Raw genomic sequence first — 21,932 nt, forward strand, 5'->3', positions numbered from 1 at the left:
GTCCCTTCCAACCCCCACCATTCTATGATTCTATGATCTGTTGCCTGGACAGACAGTGTGCCTATACAACTGTTACAAACAACAGTCATTTTCAAGGCCCACAAGGATATAGCTCTTGGTTCACCACCATTTATGTCCCTCTGCATCTATCCCACCCACAGTTTGACTAGAGAACCATGTTCTAAATAAAGCAGAAGTAAACAAAGCGTAAAGTGACAGATACCAAATAATTCCTAGAATAGGCAAACATCCTACCTGAAGCAAGGAGTCATGAACATCCTCAGGTATTCTTTGGATATCGTCAGGCACAGCCCAAGGACTTACTATGTCTCGATCAGTCTCTTGGTAAAAACTTTCTGTCTGAACTGCAGTGCCAACGTGTGAAGGCTTTTGTTTTGAAGTCCTGCCAACTCTGTACTCAGCAGCTGAGGAGAAAACAAGCCAACTGTAACATTTCTTGCTCTTTTCTCCTGACCGTCTTGACACTTCTCCAAGGCCAGAAGCTCTGAGGTCTGAGAAGCAAAGCTGTGTGTGAAAGCATGCTAAATAAGCACGCCCTGTTATCCTGAACTGATGTGGGGTTATGGCGAGAAAAGGCTGCTGGCCCCTTCCAGCCTCACACCTGAACCGTCTTCCAGGGCAGAACACAAGGTGGAACAGGGTTAGGCATGGAGCCTACAGCATTCACTCCTGTCATGCAGGCCCCAAAAGGGGATATCGCTACCTAATCTGGCAAAGGAATAAAACTCTGTAACTGCTGGATCTGTGCCTCTTAGAAGCTGTGGAACTTTAGTGAAATCCTTAGCAGTGATGGGCTACACTGGAGAAACAGGAACAAAAAGGTGATGCAAAATCAGAGGAAGATGAAGTTCTGTTCAGAGTTTACAAGGAAAATGTACGGAACAGAGGAAGTGAATGACTTTTCACCTGTGTGGAGGTGACTGAGTGAGCCAGGAAAAATGCCTGTCTCCTTACTATCATTTCACCCCCATTCCAAATTGCCAGCCCCAATAAATTGACATTTGACTAGCCAAATACAATATCTGTTACACCAATAGTATAATTCTGGTGCAGTCATATTTTTTAATAATAAAATAGTATCTTAAACAGATATTGTACAGAGAGATTGTGAAGTTATGAGGGACAGAGGACTCGAGTCTTTCTTTCAGCTGAAACTCAGAGAGACTGTGTGTTAGCAGTATGGTACACAAAGCCTGTTCCATGAAATCACTGAAATCCAGCACATTTGCTTCAGTAATCTTCGAACTGCCTTCTGGCTAAAATTGCTTAGGGGGTAAGTAGGTGATTGACTGAAGTACTTCACAGGTTTCAAATAAAAACCATTTTTACATGTGGGGGAAAATGATGATTTTTATTCTTTTAAACCAATGCCGTATCTGAGCTGTGTGCTGCCTAAGTTCTACCCAGGATTTATTCTAAAATATGCTTCCCCTGTATTATGTAGCTGAAGAGCCCTATGTTGTTGCTCTCTGTGACTTACACTGTCTAGAACCAACAGGATACTTGGCAGCATTTCTCATTCTTCCTCTGGAAGTACTTTTCTGTAGGAGCATAGAGGCATTTCCTGGGAAGACAAAGAATTTCCTCTGTTAAGGGTAGTAGATCAAAACTACTCCAAAGATGCTACGAAATTTTCTTCTAAGAGCTTGCTTCCTGGATTACACACTGCTCTTGCTATGGCAAATTAAGACACTTTGGATTTAGGAAGAGATAAGGAAAAGTAACTCTTTAACAGGCCAATGACAGAACAGTTGCAAAAGCCTCGGGATAGGTGTGGTGGTTTAGCCAGGTGTCCACCAAGACATAATATCACTCCCCATCCTGAACTGGACAGCAGAGAGGGGGAAATAAAAGAAGCAGTTTGTGAGTTAAGGACAGAGAGATCGCTCAGCAATTAGTGTCACAGGCAAAACAGACTCAACTTAATAAATCAAACCCTGTTCTCTTTAAGGAACAATAAGAACAGGGAGATGACAAATAAAACTGAATCTTAAAACATCTCCCCCCACCCCTCCCTCCTCCCAGGACTCTCCTTCCTTCCCCCCCAGCAGCACAGAGGATAGGGGATGCAGTCAGTTCATTACAGATGGACTTTGCTGCTGCTTCTTGTCAGGGGGAGGCCTCCTCACACTTCCCACTGCTACACTGTGGGGTCCCTCCCCGCAGGAGACAGTCCCTCATGAACTTCTCCAGCGTGGGTCCTTCCCATGGGCTACAGCTCCTCACAAACTGCTCCAGCATGGGGCCTCCCATGGGGGCAGCTCCTCACACTCTGCTCCAATGGGGATCACCCATCGGGAGAACAGTCCTTCAGGTATCAACTGCTCCAGCCTGAGTCCCTCTCCCCAAAAACTCCTAGGTCCTGCCAGGAACTTGCTCCAGGGTGAGCTTCCCAAGGAGTCACAGCCTCCTTCAGGCATCCACCACTCCAGTGTGGGGTCCTCCACAGGCTGCGAGAGGATCTCTGCTCCCTGCTGGCCTCCATGGACTGCAGGGGCACAGCTGCCTCACCATGGGCTGCACCACAGCAGGAATCACAGGGGAATCTTTCTTCCAGGGCCTAAGCACCTCCTCCCCCTCCTTCTCCACTGTGTTCTCCCATTCTCACTCCCTGTAGCTGCTGCAGTTTACCAACTGCACAGCAACTTCTTCCCCTTCTCCAATACGTTATTCACAGAGGTGTTACCTCCATCCCTAATTGGCCAGGCCTGGGTCAGCTGCAGGGTCCATCTTAGAATTGACTGTCCCTAGCCCTGTCAGCTGCAGGGGAAGCTTCTGGCAGCTCTTTGTTTAAAGAAGCCACCCCTCCAGCTGCCTCCGCTACCAAAAATCCTGTCCCAGGCAAAACCATTACTATAGGAATCCTCCAGGATTGGAAATTTTACTTTCTACATCAGTATTAAAGCTCTTCCCTCCCAAAATCCCATAGTAAATCCCACAGATCACCGTCAGTATGTGCCTTCATTAAGTAAGTTCCGTTCTTACCCTTGGAGTGTGTTAAACCAAAAGCTGGAGTGAAATGGTGTGCTTTTTGACCAAAGCTGGGTTTGGCAGCAGTTCTGTTCCTTTCTGACAGAACAGGACTCTTCAGATACCCTCTAAACAAGAAAAAACACAGAACAAAACAAAGGAGAATCCCAAATACCACCGTCTCCCACTTACTATTCCTTCATACAACTTAGATCTGACAAGGCCTTTTCAGGTGAGTCAGACGGGCCGCTGAAATCCCCCTCAGCCTACGTAGCTGAGGATCAGCATCACACACTGCTTGTGGGGCCAGTATGCCTCACCAGCATCAGAACTGCGGGCAGTCACATGCCAGTGGAGCCATATCAAATCAGCTTCCCAAAGCGCCAATTGAGGTCCAACACAACCTATTAGCTAGAAGCTACTGCCACTCCTCAGGTGACTTCCTGCAGGACATTCCTTAGCCCTTCTGCTTCTGGCAGGTCTGATGTACTTAAACTGCCCTTGGACATCACAGCAGGCTCTGCACAGCATTGACTACACTCAGATTAATGCTCCACCCCTGAACTTTACCAACTAAAAAGAGATATGGTAATCTTTAGGCTGGGAAGTTACAGGACTGTCTAAAGTGCAGAGATCCTGCTATTTCTCTGGAAAACATAAAATGGTATGTAGAAGAAGAAAAAGGGTACTGCAATGCAGACCTAGATTAACATGTACACAGATCACATTAATGACACCAAGTAAAATAAATGTACCAATTTATAATACCCAAATACAATCGTCTCCTCAAAACACAGTAAGCACCAAAGTGCAAATGAAAGGACAAATGAAGTCGTAGGTGATGAAACAAATGGGAGAGTTTACTGAACTCTAATGCCAGTAGCCTACAGGCAGGCACATTTGCTTCTCACTTGTTACCAGATGCTCTTCAGATCACTGACTATCAGATGATCAGAATTGCTTTTGAGCTCTGACTCTAGAGTTGGCTTTTTCTGTTCTCCAAGAGGCATTTTTAAGGCTTCCTCTAAAATTGGCACTAGTGGTTGTAAGAAGACTGACACAAGGACTGAAGACTCCTCTGGTGCAGACAAAGCGTATCTTTGATTCTGCCAGAATATAAAGCTGCTCCCAGGCTAATCCTATGCCAACTAGCTACAAATTCCAGACAAATGTGTGGTAAAGACACCAGTACCTAAGAGCAGGGTTAATGCTTAAAGTTGTTACCCTTTAGTAGATGCCATTTGCCTTGTTCTGTGCTCTTGAGGTGGCCTTGTCCTGGGCAATGGTCTACACTCCTTTGCAGGTAATGCCAGTGGTTCACGTAACAAGTCATTCATCAGAGCAAGTGCTTGTGATATTGTTATCCTTTGACGTTCAGCTAGCATGGCTCTGTGGAAAAAGAACATTACATACTAACTTGTGCTATCGTTCCTTTAATTGCAGCTGGCTTGCAAGTCTTGTAAGGTTATACAGTAACCAGGAAAAAAAAGGTGTTCAGAAAGTGAAAAATACAGTCAGATGATGAATCATGTTCAGAGTTTTTTCTAAATGGTAAAGCAAACATGAACTACCTATGCTTTTGGTTGAAATGCCATTCATATTTGAGTTTCATAGACAAGAGAGTTAAAACTACCTCTCCTTAAGGCTGGAAGATTAAGGTATAGATAAGAATAACACAAGTTAGATTTATAGCAACTTACTTGTTTTTTTCTTCTTTCTTCTTCTGGAAGGCTTGAATGTCCTTTGAAGTGACACTGCGATGCTGGCAAGGAAGTGTAATAATCATTACCTTGTTCTGTGTTATGGTCTCATTCCAATCTCTCAAAACGTAGACCGATTTGACTTGTAAATTACTGTTTTAAGACACCCTCCAGAATGAAAAACAGTACGAAATCATATGGCCCTACCAGGAAATTCAGGTAAGACTGTCAAATCCATTGTATCTTATCTTTATATTGTAAAATATAAACTTCCAGTCTCTAGTAGTATCACAGAATCACAGAATGGTAGGGGTTGGAAGGGACCTTTAGAGATCATCTAGTCCAACCCCCCTGCAGAAGCAGGACAACCAGGATAAGGTTGCATAGGAACATGTCCAGGTGGGTCTTGAAGACCTCCAAGGAAGGAGACTCCACAACCCCTCTGGGCAGCCTGTGCCAGTGCTCCGTCATCCTCACAGTGAAATAGTTTTTTCTTATATTTAAGTGGAACTTTTTGTATTCCAGCTTCATCCCATTACCCCTTGTCCTGTTGCTAGCTACTATAGAAAAAAAGGGATGTCCCAACCTCCTGACACGCACCATTTAGATATTTGTAAATGTTAATAAGATCCCCCCTCAGTCTCCTCTTTTCTAGACTAAACAGCCTCAATATGCTGCATAGGTCATAGGCTTCAAATATTACCATTCCTAAGTTGTCTTCATGGTCAAGCTCAAAGCTGCAAGTGGCCTCAGCTTTGGTTTCCTACAAATCAGGGACATTCTTAACAACAGTTTAAAAAACGGCGCAAGGTTGTACTTGGACCTGCGTTTGCCAGAATGGGACTTGAGATTCTTAATGCTTTCCTCTAAAAATGAACCAAACACCAGAAGCTGAGAATCACTCTTATCGGATGATTTCAGGAGAAAAGCCTATAACAAAAGTACGAAGTATGTATTTATGAGTTGGCAGCCCAGGAGGAGGAGACAGGACCCATTTTTCCGGAATCACTTTTCTCTACACATGTAGAAAAAAACCAGTCAGATTCAACTCTGCAAAGGCTGTTAAAAACCAGGGCAAATATGTATTTCATAGGTGAGATCTGTTCCTCTTTCTAAAAGTCAACACAGTTGAATTATTTAGCAACGGGAAACTTTTGGGTTTTGCTTGCTGCTCATGAGCTACAACTAGTAGGGCTTCAGCATGAAAGAATTTGCAGCATGTCCTGCATTCAGCTGATGCACAGGGATGTATGTGCTACTTCTGAGTCTCATCTCCCGTGACCCTGGCGCTTCCCCTGGTTCCATGGTGTCTTTTCAGGTCCTGAAGGTATCCAGGTGACAAAAGCATATTGTAACACTGAATACTGACTGGGAAATTATTGCCAAACTACTGTTGTTTCCTTTAGTTATTTCCAGCACAGTGCAGATCAGAAGAGGTTTATAAGGTTAATTACCAAAATCTAGGAGGGAAGGGATTGTTTGCTGAGCCTGTGTTGAAAGCAGTCTTCAACAAAACCAGAATCATCAGGAACTGATGACCCTCCGTTGAGCCTCTGTAGTTGTGTATGCTGCTGTCCCTGTGAAGGACGCAGATGGCTGCCCTCAGCTCCCTGCTCCATTCACAGGGGATCTTGGCATCTTGGCATCTGACTCTGCTTTCTAAAGTCGTTGGGGGCTTGGAAATAAGTAAGGAAGTAAGACAGAAAGGCATGTTTGCAACTCCTGTAGTTGTTACTATCTCATAAAATACAGAAATCAGTGATCGTTACAGCTGTATCCATTACTGTCAGGGGACTCCTACTCCCTGAATCCTGAGCTGGGGGACAAGTTGTAGCTTCCAGGTTGGAATTGCCTTGCTGCAGCCTGAGATGAGCACTAGCACATTTGCTTAATGATCACTTCTGACAAAACTATGGCCAGTTTCAAGAAAATAAAATTATACCTATAAAACCCAAACATCAAAAAAAAAAGTCACCAACAGCCTTTCTATCATCTGACCTGGACAATCAACACTTAGAACAATACCTAACAGTTACTCTTCGAGATATCTGTTATTCTTACCCCATTCTGCCTTGGTTTGAATGGATTATGCTCCTTCTGTCTTTGTTCATCTAGTTTCTTCAAATATTCTCTCATCCTTTCCTTTTGCTTTCTTTTCATCCATACTTGTATCTCTTTCTTCTCCTTTTCTGTTTTGTGAGAATGGCTGGCAGCAGAATCATGAACCCTGAGGATAGATGGGAAAAAACCTAGAAATAATCTTTGCATCCTTGAAGTTGCAAACTTTAGCTACACAGGATATAATAACAATACTGCAATGGCTTTTGAATTCTGACTGGGCTGAAATCTTAAGGAAGTGACGAATAAGGGGGAAAGTATCTTCTGCAAAATTTTGCTTCATAAAATCCTGGCACACAATTTCCCAGAGGTTTCCTAAAATTTTGTCTTCTGTTTGTCAGCGACCTTCAGATAACAGGATCAAAGCTTTGAATGTGAACCTCTATTATTGCTTTTCTAAGATAACTGTCACAGAAAAAATGCAAGTCATTTTGTTGTGTCCTTTAATTTTTAAGTATCTACAGAGTAAGTACCTAAAAAGAAGAAAGACTAGCAAGATTCTATTGTCCTTTGGCTCCCTCCCCATAACCTATGAGCCCCTTCACAAGACTGTCTGTACAAAGTAATTTTAAAAACACTGGATACTAACACCAGAAAACTCAGCCACTAAGAAATGCTGACATAACTTCTCTGAGTTCTTCAGAAAGATTTACTAATTCACTTTGCAATAGTCTTTAAAAGAAGCCATTAAGTAATAAATATTTTTGTCACTGCAAAACTAAAAGCACTGACCTAAAAAGTGCTTATGAGATTTTTTGAACAGAAGTGTTTAAATTTTAAATCATTTTGTTTGGAAAAGACCTTGAAGATCATCAAGTCCAACAACTAATCTCACACTGCCAAGCCTACCGCTAAACTGTGTTCCTCAAATGGCTCATTTTTTGCAGACTGTTTTGAAACTTCTTTCCTTTTCAAGACTGACAGGCACTAGTAAGTCCAAAATCACCAGAAGAAATGAATGGAAGAAAAGATCTGTAGTCCAACTGAAAGCTTATGTACTAAAGCATTGGAACTGTCATGTGACTTGAAGAACAAAGAAAGAAAGAGACATGGAAAGGGAGAGAGAAAGGGAGAGAGAGGGAGAAAAAGGGAGAAAGGGAGAATTAATTTTATAAACAAAATAATAAACACCAATTAGCATATTTGACAATACCAGACACTGAAATAATGTCTATTGAACAGTTCCCATTAACAATAACTCAAACCATATGCTTGCTTCTGATGTTTTATGAGTGTGAAGCATGAGAAGAATAGCTAGGGTTAAAATTATCTCACTAACACATACTAAAAAACAAGACACAGTATTACCTAGAGATTTTCTTAGCTTGTGTTTTCAGGAAGCCCAGCTCCGATGGACAGACATCACCTTCTACTGCAAGGTCACTAATGACATCAGCAACACCGCTCAGAGCAGTAATTTGCAGTGGGTCACCTAAAAAGCTTCAAATTACGCAGGGGAAAAAAGCCGTTACTGATTTAAAGTAGAACAGGACTGTAAGAGCAGCAAGCTAAAATCCTTCCTTTTATGCTTACAAAAAGAATACTCAGGTTGATCTACCAGAAGCCTTTGAACTGAATTTTCTTTCCCCTGCATCTCACTGCACCAGCACACACAAGAAACAGCTGGATAATATGTGTACATGCACTGTCTTCAACAAGTGAGCAGCCTTAGCCTTGCTGCCACTGTGTACGTATTTGGCCAAGTCTGCAGCACCCTGGTGTGAATGGGACAGAATGAGCGAGAGCTGACTAACACCAGGGACAGAGAAGTAAAGAGGGCTTGGAATAAACCATCCACACATATGACTTTGGTGAAAGTAAACAGAGTTTTATCAAAACTAGTGTCAAAATACATACCTATCACACATATTTCTGCATATGTGAAAGCCTGAAACAGAAACAGCCTTTGTTAATGACAGCCTTGCACCTGTACACAAACTAGTAATCTGTATGTTAAACAGCCTGTGTGATAAAATACAAAAACAAAAACAATCTGAACACGTTGACATTAAAAATAAATTAATATTGCACACAGGCTTAACAACCTGTGAGAGAGCAGGTCATCAACTGCTAGGTTAAAACAGAGGCTTCAGAGAACGTTAATTAACAGCTCCCTAGCTGACATGGATAGTTTTGCTAGGAAGATGAGATCGCTGTTGTCAGTTTTCTACCATGACTCAAACTGAGTTTATCAGTCCCAACTAACTTGAAATGATCTATTCCAATAGCGTGCACAGCGTGTTACGGAAAATTAACAAGTGCCACATATGAAGCCAGGCCACAAAGTCCTGAATTTAGGAAATGGCAGAGTTGAGTTAGAGGCCTGTGGCCAGTGGGGTTCCATGGGGGTCGGTTCTGGGGCCATCTTCATCAACGACCTGGCTGAGGGGACAGAGTGTACCCTCAGCGAGTCGGCTGATGACACCAAACTGGGAGGACTGGCTGATTCCCCAGAAGGCTGTGCTGCCATTCAGCAGGATCCCGGCTGGCTTAAGAGTTGGGCACAAAAGAACATCATGAGGTTCACCAAGGACAAGTGCAGAGTCCTGCATCTGGGAAGGAACAACCCCCCGCACCAGGACAGGCTGGGGGATTGACCTGCTGGAGAGCAGATCTGCAGAGAGAGACCTGGGAGTCCCGGTTGATAGTAAACTGAACATGAGCCAGCAATGTGCCCTTGTGGCCAGGAAGGCCAATGGCATCCTGGGGTGCTTCAAGACTGTGGGTAGCAAGTCAAGGGAGGTTCTGCTCCCCCTCCACTTTGCCCTGGTGAGGCCTCATCTGGAGTCCTGTGTCCAGTTCTGGGCTCCTCAGCTCAAGAGTGATAAAGAACTTCTGGAGAGAGTTCTCTGTGTAAGGCTAATGTACATCTTACATGTTGTCCTACTTATAAATACAGATATAGCTGTGATTTGGTTCTACCATTTGTCTTTATCACAAAGGAAAACACTCATTAGCACCCTGTTTTGATTTTATGATATATAAAGATACATATCATAACCTTTAAAATCCTGTACCCTAGTCTTGTCTTGTGGTTTTGCAAAACGATCAAAGTATAGAGATATTTTGAAGTGCATTTCTGTTGAAGCAGTACCCATAATATTCACATTTGTCTAACTTTGATGTTATTTCTCTCATGTTTTTGACATCTGGTGTGCGCAGACCCTTTGGGACTGCATTAAATTTCAGTGGTAATTGAAAGTTAGTCAGGTTCAATATTCAATTGCAAGTCCTTCAGCTAACTGAACACGTACCATCATCAGTGACTGTAGCATCTTCAGACAATGAAGGATGAGCACCAAGGTCTAAACTGGCAGCCACTTCAAAGTCTTCTATTATTTTCACTAGCTATAAATGAAACCAAAAAACTAAGTAACAGTATATTCTTCAAGGTACTTGAGACCTACAATGCCAATAGTTATGCAAAGTTTGCTTTACATGCATTTTTTTCCTCAGAATCTCATAAATTTTAATGGAGTAAACTGACTCAAAACAAAGAAAATAGTTCAGGATTAAAAGTAGCTCACGTAGATTCATTTAATCTAAATTTAGAGTTCGATCTCTGGACTTTTACTCTGGGAGAAATACATATGAAGGTTTATTATTCTTGTGAACAGTCATTCCTATTGATCACATTATTTTTCTTTTTAAAATGCTTGAAGTTTTCCAATACATCTTATCTAAAACCCATAAAAATGTTTCCATATTCTTTTAAGTCAGGAGTTTCCTGAAGTTTGAAAACAGAAAGTGGAAACTAAACTGACTAACTTAGACTGAGACATTTTATTGGATATTATTCTTACAAAGAACAGATCTCAAAACTGGTGTCTAATATGTAAAATGTTATTAAAAAATGAAAAACTTCTTTACTGTGAGGGTGTGGGAGCACTGGGATAGGTTGTCCAGATGGGTTGTGGAGTCTCCTTCTCTGGGGACATTCCAAACCCGCCTGTGTGACCTACTCTACGTGGTCCTGCTCTGGCAGGGGGAGTGGACTACATGATCTTTTGAGGTCCCTTTCGAAACCTAAGATTCTCTGATTCTGTGTGAACAATCCACTGGTGTGCACTGTAATAAGGGCAAAAAAGAAAAAAACAGGTTTATCTTCAGGATTTGGCTAGATACCAAGAAGTTTTTAAAACTCAAATGCTGTAACAAAGAAAGGATATGTGAAGATTTTCTTTTTTCACCCCAGGCCTATAAAAATGTGTCTAGATAGTCACCCTGATGAAGGACATAGGTAAGAACTCATGCACTTTAGTGGAATAACTGTGTGTAGGTGACACAAGGAAGTCCTTACCTTTCTGTGAATATATGGATGAATAAACGATTGACACTGTTAGTTTGAAAGGTGATACAAAAAGAAGATGCTGTGGAATTACACAGTCTAGCTGAGTCTGTTCTATATTAAGCCAAGTCTAACGAAACTGAAAATAGCCTTAAGATTTCTTAATGTACAAAGAAATTTTTTTTTTTTTTTACCAGCTAGATAAAATGAGAACTCCTGGCTCATTCTTAGATTAGTCACTTCCAGTCTGCCCAAAACTTCATGAAAAAGTCAAAGCAATTTGAAGAAATAACTGCCAGTGTTCCCCATTACACCCAAAGTCCTCCACAGCTGAACTGTTATTCAACTCAAACTGGACACACTTTTAAGGTCAATCTGTTGAAAATACTGAAGTTCCCATGATTATCTCTGTCACGACATATATTCCTGAAATATATATAGGATCAGCTGAATGCACTGTGTTCAAAATGCATGTATCTTTCTTCTATATTTAGATTAAAATTAAAATATTTATTAAATAAATAGGAACAGATTCCAGAAACAGTCACCTAGCATTCTGCAGAGGCACAACTGCAGAAATCCTTGCCAAAAAGGTCTAAAAAGGTCTCCTGCTCAACCTAAGCTTTTGTGCTGTTCAATTTTCCCGGTTATAGAGAAATTAAATCTATTCTAATGTACATTCACTAAGAAAATCACTATTCTGGCCAGCATTTTGTCCACACATTTGCAGTGCTAAATGTGAAAGAACTACATATTATTCCTCATCTCCCTTTACATTTACTAAGCAGATTTGAAAATACATCATTCAAAAATGAAAATTCTCCCTGTAGCCAAAAGAAGTTACAAAATAAACTGTTTCAGACACAACAGTTAGCAGTCAGAACTCACCAGTCTGGTACTTCTGAAATCCTCCTCCATATTTTCTGTCATTTTCTGCAGCGTCTGTAATCGCATACCCATTTCCTGCTGCTTTGTGGGCAAGTATTCTTTACCAGCTGGTTTGGATGGAAGCCCCAAAGAAGGGAAAGTTCTGTCACCGACATGTACTATGTTCCAAGTTACACTATCTCTAGTAGAATCTGACTTATCTTCCTTCTGCACTTGGCTTGATACATTTTTCAAATTATCATCTTGAAATTTTAAAAAAAGTGTGTGTCAGAATCAGTGAATAAACTGCAAGCACTTAAGTACTGAAAGTAATTTAGCACAGATGTACCTTAGGAGGCAGGAATCATTACAAAAGAAGTCAAATGTATAAATGTTTTTACAGACAATATCAGACAATAAAAGGAGGAGGTAAGCTAGGGAAAGGCTGCAGAGTCTCTGTGAGAGGTTAATAGTAGCTTTTTTCCTCCCTAGTTTAAAACCAAAGTGATTTACCTTTCTCCTGAAGCGTCTCAGTTGGAATTGCATTAGTAACAGAAGCTGCTGTCTGGTGGAGTTTTGCAGAAGACTGAATTTCAAACTTCTCATTTTGCTCTGCAGTAGCTAACTCTTCTGCAGATTCAGGTATCATGGGCAGATTGTTAAGGGCATCACAGTCTTGAATGTCCATCACACCGATATACTTATCTTCATCCTAAACAAGAACAAGATTATGAGGAATTTTACTTTTTGCCTGTCTTTTGCATACATTGTTTACAACACACTGTGTTTATCTTAACCACTTTGAGTTGAAAGTCTTTAGTTTTGGAGACAAAATAACTACAGTCTTCCCTACAGTATTTTAAAACTGACTCATACAGATAGGAAGAACATAAATTTGTGAGGTAAGACAAACAGTATACTTAAAATCTGTTTTTACCATATATACCTTGGTCTACTAACCAAATCAAGTGGATCTAACAGAAAGGATGGTAAAGGTCTCTCATTTATTTCAGTGTGGAATTTTGGGTTTAAACCCATGTCTGGCAGTATCTCAGGAGCATTAGATGACTCTATGAGAAAAGAACAGTATTATATTTACAGCAAAAGCCATGAAACTTCAGACCGTCTATGTGGAATCAGGTCTACACTCTCTAAATTACAAGAAAAGCTTTGATTAGCACTTCTTTCAAAAAACTAAGGATAGGCAATTTAGCTTAATTAGTTTCCAAAATGTTTTATTCTAAAACTAAATTACTAAATTATTTTTCATTTTGGTGATAAATTAGCAGAAGAATACTCAATATTTTAAAATCAAAGCAACATACTGCAGTCTAAATTGTTTTTAATTTCCAGTTCCCTCCTGAATAAAAGGTTAAAAAAACCAAACAACTGTTTCATCTTTCCTTGAGACAAATAAGTGATACTACTCATCTAGAAAGAGCTTTAATGAACTACCTGCAAATAAGCTATGTGATCTCATAAAATAATCTTACAAATGAAATAACACTCCTGAATTTCTTGAATTTTAAAAGCAAAGAAAAATTAATAAGCTCACTTGGTACTATAGGGAAAATACCTAGGTACTGATTTCTAGGTGGTACAATTTATCAAGGATTTATAAAAAGGGGGAGAAAATCAAAACCAAAATACATCTTCTGTAGCCCAAAGTCAAAATTACCTTCTACTTTTTCGTTCTACGAACTGGCCAAAAAGTTGACTGATAGGGAATAAAATTCTTACTTGAGACTGGAAATTGTTACTTAGCACATCACTATCACACAACTTGACAGACATATGTGACAACTGTATAATTAGCTGAGATCAACCCCTCAGGACTAACCAGTAGTAAAATCAAGGTAAAACCACCAAAGTGCATCTTCATACAGGAATACAAAAGCATAAGTACACTGTACCATGAAAAATTCCAGCCAATTCATGAACAGTATTATAATTACTTCACTTTTGGTTTCAAGAAGTCAGATAAATTAGTATCTACTTATCTACATCCTACATGAAGCTACCTCATGTAAAAAAAACCTCCATGTTAAAACGAAATTATTTTTGTAGACTTCCCAAACAGCAAATGAAGTAGAAAAAGACTGAAGTCACACCTGACACATGAACAGACATGACTGGCTCATTTTTCTGAACTTCAGAAACCTCATTTCCAGCACTGACTCCAACATCTTGATACGATTTCAGTACTTGACAGGAAAAACAACAAAACCAAAATGCATCATTTTAAGGAAGCTAAAGACACTGATGTCACTATCTGAATGTACATTGCTGGTATCTCATCTCACAATGAAAGCAAAGTTGAGGGGGAAGCGGTAGGGAAACAATTTCAGCCACATGCAAAACATTGTCTAAAGTGAATTTAAATAAAGTTAAACTAAATTAAAAGGACCTTCCAGGAAAGGTGACAGCAGAACTGACTTACAGAAAGCATGTGAAGACTCTTACGTAACTGTATCAATAATATTCCTATTTGTAATGACATTCACTAAAATTTAGTAATTTATATACTGGTATCTTGTGGTTTAATACTTTTTGAAACAAGAAGTTACAGCATGAAATACTGCTATTCCCTTTAAAAACTTGCCTCATTTTGGAAACAAACCAAATATCACAATTTACAAGAAGCAATACCAGAAACAGCTTTTTGCTGCAAGTCACAGAACACTTACCTAGGTGAGTATTTGTACTGGCATCTTGAGTTTCTTGCGTTTTTTTTCCTGTAGAAATCAAGGTATGTGCATCTACTGGAGTAGTAATTGCTTCCCTCATTGTGTCTAAAATGTGATAATACCCAACACATGTCTACAAATAATGCAAGAATCATAAATCTATAAAATCAATTATATTAACTCAAAACTAAGTGCTCTGATACATTTTTCTTCACATTTCTGACAGAAAATTTTAAGTAAGCTTTCTCTAAGCATATGTCAACCTGCCTTGTGTGACTACACCACCGTACTGAAGTTTACAGTGTAACATTGAATTAAAAGCAAGGCTTAGTTTGCGCATGTAATTTTAAAATTAATTACTTTAGTATACCACATAAAAACAATTTGTTACATATTTTAAAATTGGGGAAATATTTCAGACATCTCTACCTTTAGTTCTTTGCTCATGTTTCTACACAGCTTTGCAAGCCGGTATTTCTCTAAGGTCAAATTTCAGAGAATTGATTGCCTTTGTCCTCATATAGGAGTAAATATTGTGCTGAATTAATGTATTAGAAAGAAGTAAATCTTTCTATAGGTCTGGTCTTCATTTTGGAGACTGAAATATTATAAATATTCAGTTTATTTTAAAAGAGCAGTGTCATGCAATTAGAATATGCAGGCTAAAACAAACGGAATAATATCTTTTAAAAACAAATAAACGTATTTTGACTTTGAAAGGATTTGCTACAGTATTCTCTGATTAATATTAACCACATTAAATCACTATGAACCATAGCTACTGAAATTCATTGAACTATTATGTAATATAGTATTATGTAATACAGTAACATACTGTTATGTCCTGAAGATAACTGATTATTAAAAAAGTAATCTTGTATTTATACTTAACAAAACTTAAGAGTATTCTCCTGAAAATTATCGAAATATATTTGAGTTTATAGCTAACTGATATGAGATTTTAAATTTGCCTCCATCTCTCTCCCCACCAATCCCTTAAAAAAATACTATCACTAAGAAAGACTGAATATCTGTTGCATATCCTGCAAAGTTTTTGTTATTTTCTTGAGAAGGATCCCATAACCCAGACACAGACTACACAATTTGAGTTTTTAATATCTTGATGACTAAGTTTTCTTTTGAAAGCTAACAAACTTTTGCTCCCTGATTTATTTTATTTAAGAACTCAAAGGATCAAAAAGACTTGTACTTACCCATTGAAATGAAAAACCCACCTTGAAGGCAAGATGTAAATTTTGCTTGTCGATCCTAACATAAGGAGAAAAAAAACCTTACTTTAAAAAATAGTTCCTCCAGTACCAATTAACACATTTAACTTTTCTTAATGCTGTTCACTTTCCAATATATTTCTTTCAAGTAACGATTTGGAAAAAAAAAAGAATCATTGTCATGTACTTTTCTTACCACCTTAATTCTTCTGATCCATTCCAACTTTGTGGAAATACTGACAAAGTTACATTCTTTCCCATATATACTTTGGGGTGCTCTGCAGTAACACAAATTGCTCAATCTTCTTCAAGTATATCCTGACATCTCCCAGGTCTGGAGGGGCTCTACAGCTGCTGTGCCAGACAGGGAAACATCAAAGAAGGTATGGTATGGCCCAGAAATAGAGCCTGTTGCTCTGGGTAGTGATCCAGCTTTAAATCTGATACTTGCAAAGGTAATTCCCAAATATGTAAAAAGATACCAAAAAGGTCTAGGCGAACAAACAGCTGAAGCACATAATAAAAATCTAAGTTGATGAAGGCTTTTGCTTCTCAGTTTCTTGGCTGTGACAGAACTGAGACCTTGTGCTCCTCATGCTAACTCTTACATTGTCATCACCTGGCCTCACAGGAAGAGCAATGCCTGGATCATTTGTCCTAGCATTACCACTAGGCTAAACTTTTTCTGTTTTAAGCAATTAGCATGTGTGTATGTACATATAGTCAAATAACCCAGCAAAAATAACAGCAACCTTGGAATACTTCATAAAAGTAGTTCTCTTGTTCACAAGAAATCCAACTATATGAATGAAAGATGGATACTGTTTCTGTGCCAGAGTTTGCAAGAAGTCATCATGATTGTTTTTGTTTATAGTTTCCTTCTTTCCTTCCTTTCCTGTTAATACTTCAATAGAGCAAAGTAAGAAAAAAAATTTATACCCCAATCTCTGATTCAGCAACCATCACTTTATCACTAATACTGATGACACTGTCATCTGGGCAGCAGGACACACTTGCTTTCCTCTTTCCCTCCTTCTCTTCCGTTTGTTTCTTATCACGCCTCTTTTGTCTGTCAACATATTAATTATAAATAGAAAATAAGAACTGCATTGAAATAATAAAAATATTTCTGTTTTCTAAGAACTATTACTATTAAGAAACAGATAGTGAAACAAAGATGGAAAAACCAAACACTACTTTCACCTATCAGATATCTCCATTAAATTGTTGTAGGGACTCATAAAAATACTCAATAATCAGATCAAAATCTGACTAAGTGCTTGAATCTATATTGAGTGTATAATAACCATGCAAATGGCTACTATGCAAAATGCCTGTAAAGAATCTTTAAGAAATACTCCAACAAGACACAGATCTCTGTTATCAGTGAAACTTTCTATTTAGCTATTTTACTAAAACAGTTTCAAGTGGCAAATGTTATAATTGCAGCTTCAAGCATTTCAGCCAACACTATTCAACACAGGTATTCTAAACTGCAGGTGTAGTTTCTTATTTATCAACTGTTTTTCACCTTAAGAGGGAAAAATTCATCTTAAGGGTACATGTTTCCAACTGCCAGTTAGAAGAAGCAGAATCAGAAGCAAGTGTTCTGTTCTAGATGCAAGAACACCATTAAGTCTTCCATGAACAAAACCAAACAAAGATATGTATACAGCTTAAAGAATTTGTTTTAACTGCTTATGCAATCAATTAACAAAGACTAAATCAAATTTCAAAAGTAAAGAATAACATACCTAGCAAAATAAAATAAAATAAAATATCCCTTCAGCGGGAATTTTGCTAATCACTGTCTGTATTCAGAAACAGAGCCTAGATCTTGAACTATACTTGAAAGAGTGTAATGCTTTCTTTTTTGAAGATTACCACTAATATTGAGATACACAGTGCAGACAGCAGCTTATTAAGATTCCTTGTGTAAGCTGCAAAATATTTCACAAAGAGTATATAGCAAACAGCCAGGTGAAAACACTCCAAGTCACAGATACAGGTATGAAAAACATTTCCTCTTGAATCTTCTTCCTATCAGTCTGGTAACAGTAATGATTCATTCACATTGTAATGCTATACTTCTCCTGCTGCATTATTTACTAATATTTTCTATTTATTCTCCTCTGAAAGAATTACACCCCATCCCACTTTATTTGAGGTTGCTGTAAAACTCACTGATTTCCAAACTGGAAGGTATTGGTTATCAGTACCAGAAGACCCAGTTTAAAAGTCTGACTTGCCTTTTTCTATTATTCCGCATATCTCTTATTTCAAATGGTTCAACATCAGTTTTTAGTAACTGGATAGGTTCAGTTTGGTCTTGTCCAAAGGAAGTACTGGGCATGGTATGATGCTGGCAGCTTTGTTCAAATGCAATGAGATCTCGAAGTGGAATGAGTTTTGGTGCCTGAAAGTGTCCAGAGAGAGAATGAAGCAAAAATGAAACAACGATACAGGAAACGCGGTAGAACGTCAAGTCAGACTGGATAAACAGACTGACTCCAGTTTCAATCCACTTATATGAACACAACTCATGTAGCAATTTGCAGAGGAGGTGAAAATGTAAAATCAATAGGGTCAGTCCAGAATCTCAGCTCATGTGCACGTGTAAACTATTTGCTGAAAGTAAACTAAAATATATTAATTTTCTCCACATAATGTACTTCATTACTATCTGAATTTCTAATTTATGTCTTTGAGGATGAAGGTAATAACTGCGCAATATAGATAAGGACTGAAGAAGCAATATTCAAGGAAAAACATTTCCCTTCTTTTCAACTGGAATGTGCAAGCATGCAAGAGTCTATCACAAGAACATTTTTCAAAACATCAAGTTCTCAAAATCCAGAAGATACAGTTTCTTCCCAAGCCTTTTAGCATTCCATTTGTACTGTTAGTAAACAGGATTTCTTAATGTATTGTTTGTATTTCTGTAAAAAATTCTATTTAAATTTCTGTAAACACAGAAATATTTTTTACAATAAAAATATTACCCAGTATTTTAGATAGTAAGTTTGTTAACATTCATTACTAACGGGCTGAATGCCGATGAACAATAGACTGGCAGAATCCATTTAACAATGTTAAAAACATTTGCAAGCTTGAGCCTGCCTCATATTGACGTGCAAATAAGAAGGTACATTAGATACAGATCTCTTCTTCTAGCTGTGCTGGACACTTCCAAATTTCATAGTCTGGAAACGTTAACTTACTTTTGATAAATAAGAGAGTATAAAACTGAAAAAAACCTACAACTCAGAAAAACAAATTATTAAAATCCAGTACCTTCTTTTTTTGAGGTAGATTAGCAGGGAGTAGTGGTATTCCTGTGTGCTGTAGTGTTTTCCTGCAGCGGGTCTCCTTTGTTGCAGGTTTAACAGGTATTGAAGTAGCAGTGATTGGCTGCCTTTCATCTGGTGGAAGTCTACGTACTGGGTCAAGCTGCAACAGTGGAATACCAGCCAGGCTCTGAGCAATCAGTGCTTTATTCACATTCACATTTGCAGAGAACTGCTCATGAGGTGAAACTTCTTGCTGTCCTTCATGCTGATCTAGACTGAGGTGTTTGGGAGGTCCCTTAGGCACTGTTTCTGCCCATCTTTTTTCTTCCTCGTGCATTTGTCTAGGGATTTCAAGATCATATCTACTCATTTTCAAATCTTCCTTTGACTTATTCCTTATAGGTGTGTATGATGACTGATGGTTCCATAGGGACTCTGATGAACTCCAAGCTACTTGTGGTACTGGGGGTGGCCTACCAAAAGCTGATGACATTTCTACTGAACGTAAACATGACTGTTTAAAACGGCAACCTGACGCAAGCTTAAGCAAAGGAAATCTATTTGAATGGTTCGGGGATTTTTCAATAGGGATAACCTTGGGTGTTTTCTGGATGTCCAAGGAAGGAGCTAGGAGATGAAGTGGTTTAGTAGATGCTGAAGAATACAAATCTTGAGGCAGTACAAAAAATCCTGTTTCTTTGCTGTGGCTTTCTAATAGGCTTAAAGAAACATTCACATCCAGATGATTCTAAAGCAGAAAAGCAAAGAAAAAAACATATAGAGACCTTGACACAGCAACTATGCACTAAATGTGCATAAAAATGGCAAAATATTTTTTTTGTCTACAGCAATGACTAGAAAAGCTAACCATAAGCCAGCAATGTGCCCTCACAGCCAAGAAGGCCAATGGCATCCTGGGATGCATCAAGAAGAATGTGGGCAGCAGGTCAAGGGAGGTTCTTCTCCCTCTCTACTCTGCCCTGGTGAGGCCTCATCTGGAGTCCTGTATCCAGTTCTGGGCTCCTCAGCTCAAGAGGGACAGAGAACATCTGGAAAGTCCAGCACAGGGCCACCAATATGATCAGGGGTATGGAACATCTTTCATATGAGGAAAGGCTGTGGGAACTGGGGCTGTTTAATCTGGAGGAGACTGAGGGGGGATCTTATTAACATTTATAAATATCTAAATGGTGGGTGTCAGGAGGTTGGGGCATCCCTTTTTTCTATGGTATCTAGCAACAGGACAAGGGGTAATGGGATGAAGATGGAACACAAAAAGTTCCAATTAAATATGAGAAAAAACTGTTACTGTGAGGGTGAGGGAGCCCTGGCACAGGCTGATCAGAGAGGTTGTGGAGTTTCCTTCCTTGGAGGTCTTCAAGACCCACCTGGACATGTTCCTATGCAACCTGATCTAGGTGAACCTGCTTCTGCAGGGGGGTTGGACTAGATCATCTCTAAAGGTCCCTTGCAAGCCCTACCATTCCATGATTCCATGATTTTCTAATTTAACAGGACAGATAGCAGATACACAGAACAGCCTTCATAAATAGCACTTTGAGATACCTACTTTTATATGGCCATTGTTGCTTTCATCACTTAAACTATTCTGTGGTGGAAAATCAGAGCTGTTTTGAACAGGTTTTCCTTTATCTTCTTGAGTCGGCAGTTGTGTTTCCAGAGAGCCATTGTCTTTGGCACTGTGTGTAGGTTGGCTTCCTTCCAAGTGAATACATTGATGCTGTTGCAAGATTTGTGGAACATTTTGCACACTGGTAAAGGATGACTGTACTATTTGCATTAAACTCATGAAGTTGATTTGCTGTAGCTGGATATACATACACAATGTTAATGGTGTAAACAAGCTCAACAGGAAGCTTAGCAGAAATTGTACGTCCAGGCTATGTTATAACTATTTATTATCCTGTTAATATAGCTATCAAAATAAAAAACACCTCAAAGTTTCAATGAGGATTCATTTCTATTATTTTTTTACTGTATCAGACTTCAAGACACCTTAAAATACTTGCCACAGACAGGTTATGCTAAAGCAAGACCAATTTCTTCACTGTTTTTGTGAAGTTTGAGTGAATGCAGGGTCATATAAAATTGTCTCAATTTACTATTAAAAATTAAATACTAGTATAGCTGCAGAGTTATTACAGCTTCAGAATTTTTCCTAATCTATACCACTACAGCACATTGGGTTATGGGAACTAGAATAGACTCAAATGTTTATCTTCATATCACTCATCTTCTGGATGCAAAAGCAAGAGTTAAATCTAAAATAAGTTTTCATAATATTTCACATGGATCTAGAAATCTCTTTCAAAAACCACAACATACAGATTATTTCTAAAATAGTAATTATCTCAATGGTCTTAAATAATACAGTGTACTTTGAACACTATTTTCAATAATGACATTCTCTCACCTGAACTAACCTAAACATTTCATCTGGGAGCATCTGCCTGACAGTTTCTGATGTATTCAGTTTCTCTTCTGTAGGGACTTCTTCGTTGACTTCTTGCTTCTTTGCAGAAATGGAAGTGTTGGAGGCAACATTCGACACAGTTGAAACAACAGTCTGGGAAGGCTGACTACCATTTAGAGAAATCTCTCTGTTACTTATAAAGGAAAAGAACAAAACCATGAAAAACACTCATAGTTCAGAACACCTATATAAGGTTGCCTTGAACCAAGCAATTTTAAAGATATCTTCATTTTTCTAAAGCAAAATTAATTTATAGGAACAATTTAAT

The 21,932-nt window shown here is 38.8% G+C and overlaps 1 protein-coding gene across 28 annotated transcripts in view; it reads right to left on the minus strand.

Moving 5' to 3' along the window:
* Positions 1–21,932, minus strand: part of CPLANE1 (ciliogenesis and planar polarity effector complex subunit 1) — a 65,406-nt gene that overhangs the window by 3,085 nt on the left and 40,389 nt on the right. For 15 of the 28 annotated variants that reach the window (XM_062017293.1, XM_062017291.1, XM_062017284.1 and 12 more), the window contains 20 exons: positions 21,605–21,797; positions 20,741–20,998; positions 19,175–19,918; positions 18,130–18,296; positions 16,820–16,949; positions 15,866–15,920; positions 14,652–14,756; positions 14,076–14,168; positions 12,925–13,034; positions 12,478–12,676; positions 11,986–12,227; positions 10,064–10,157; positions 8,667–8,697; positions 8,118–8,249; positions 6,753–6,918; positions 4,692–4,753; positions 4,216–4,380; positions 3,007–3,119; positions 1,502–1,585; positions 256–425 (listed from right to left, as the gene is read on the minus strand). In XM_062017293.1, coding sequence (XP_061873277.1) covers positions 256–425; positions 1,502–1,585; positions 3,007–3,119; positions 4,216–4,380; positions 4,692–4,753; positions 6,753–6,918; positions 8,118–8,249; positions 8,667–8,697; positions 10,064–10,157; positions 11,986–12,227; positions 12,478–12,676; positions 12,925–13,034; positions 14,076–14,168; positions 14,652–14,756; positions 15,866–15,920; positions 16,820–16,949; positions 18,130–18,296; positions 19,175–19,918; positions 20,741–20,998; positions 21,605–21,797 — 3,313 coding nt within the window. Of the gene's footprint in view, positions 1–255; positions 426–1,501; positions 1,586–3,006; positions 3,120–4,215; positions 4,381–4,691; positions 4,754–4,788; positions 4,860–6,145; positions 6,367–6,752; positions 6,919–8,117; positions 8,250–8,666; positions 8,698–10,063; positions 10,158–11,985; positions 12,228–12,477; positions 12,677–12,910; positions 13,035–14,075; positions 14,169–14,651; positions 14,757–15,865; positions 15,921–16,819; positions 16,950–18,129; positions 18,297–19,174; positions 19,919–20,740; positions 20,999–21,604; positions 21,798–21,932 lie in introns of those variants that run through there. The other 13 variants (XM_062017290.1, XM_062017288.1, XM_062017294.1 and 10 more) reach the window with 13 other exon arrangements.

The sequence above is a fragment of the Colius striatus genome, chromosome Z (genome assembly GCF_028858725.1).
Source record: "Colius striatus isolate bColStr4 chromosome Z, bColStr4.1.hap1, whole genome shotgun sequence".
In the NCBI taxonomy this organism is placed as follows: domain Eukaryota; kingdom Metazoa; phylum Chordata; class Aves; order Coliiformes; family Coliidae; genus Colius; species Colius striatus.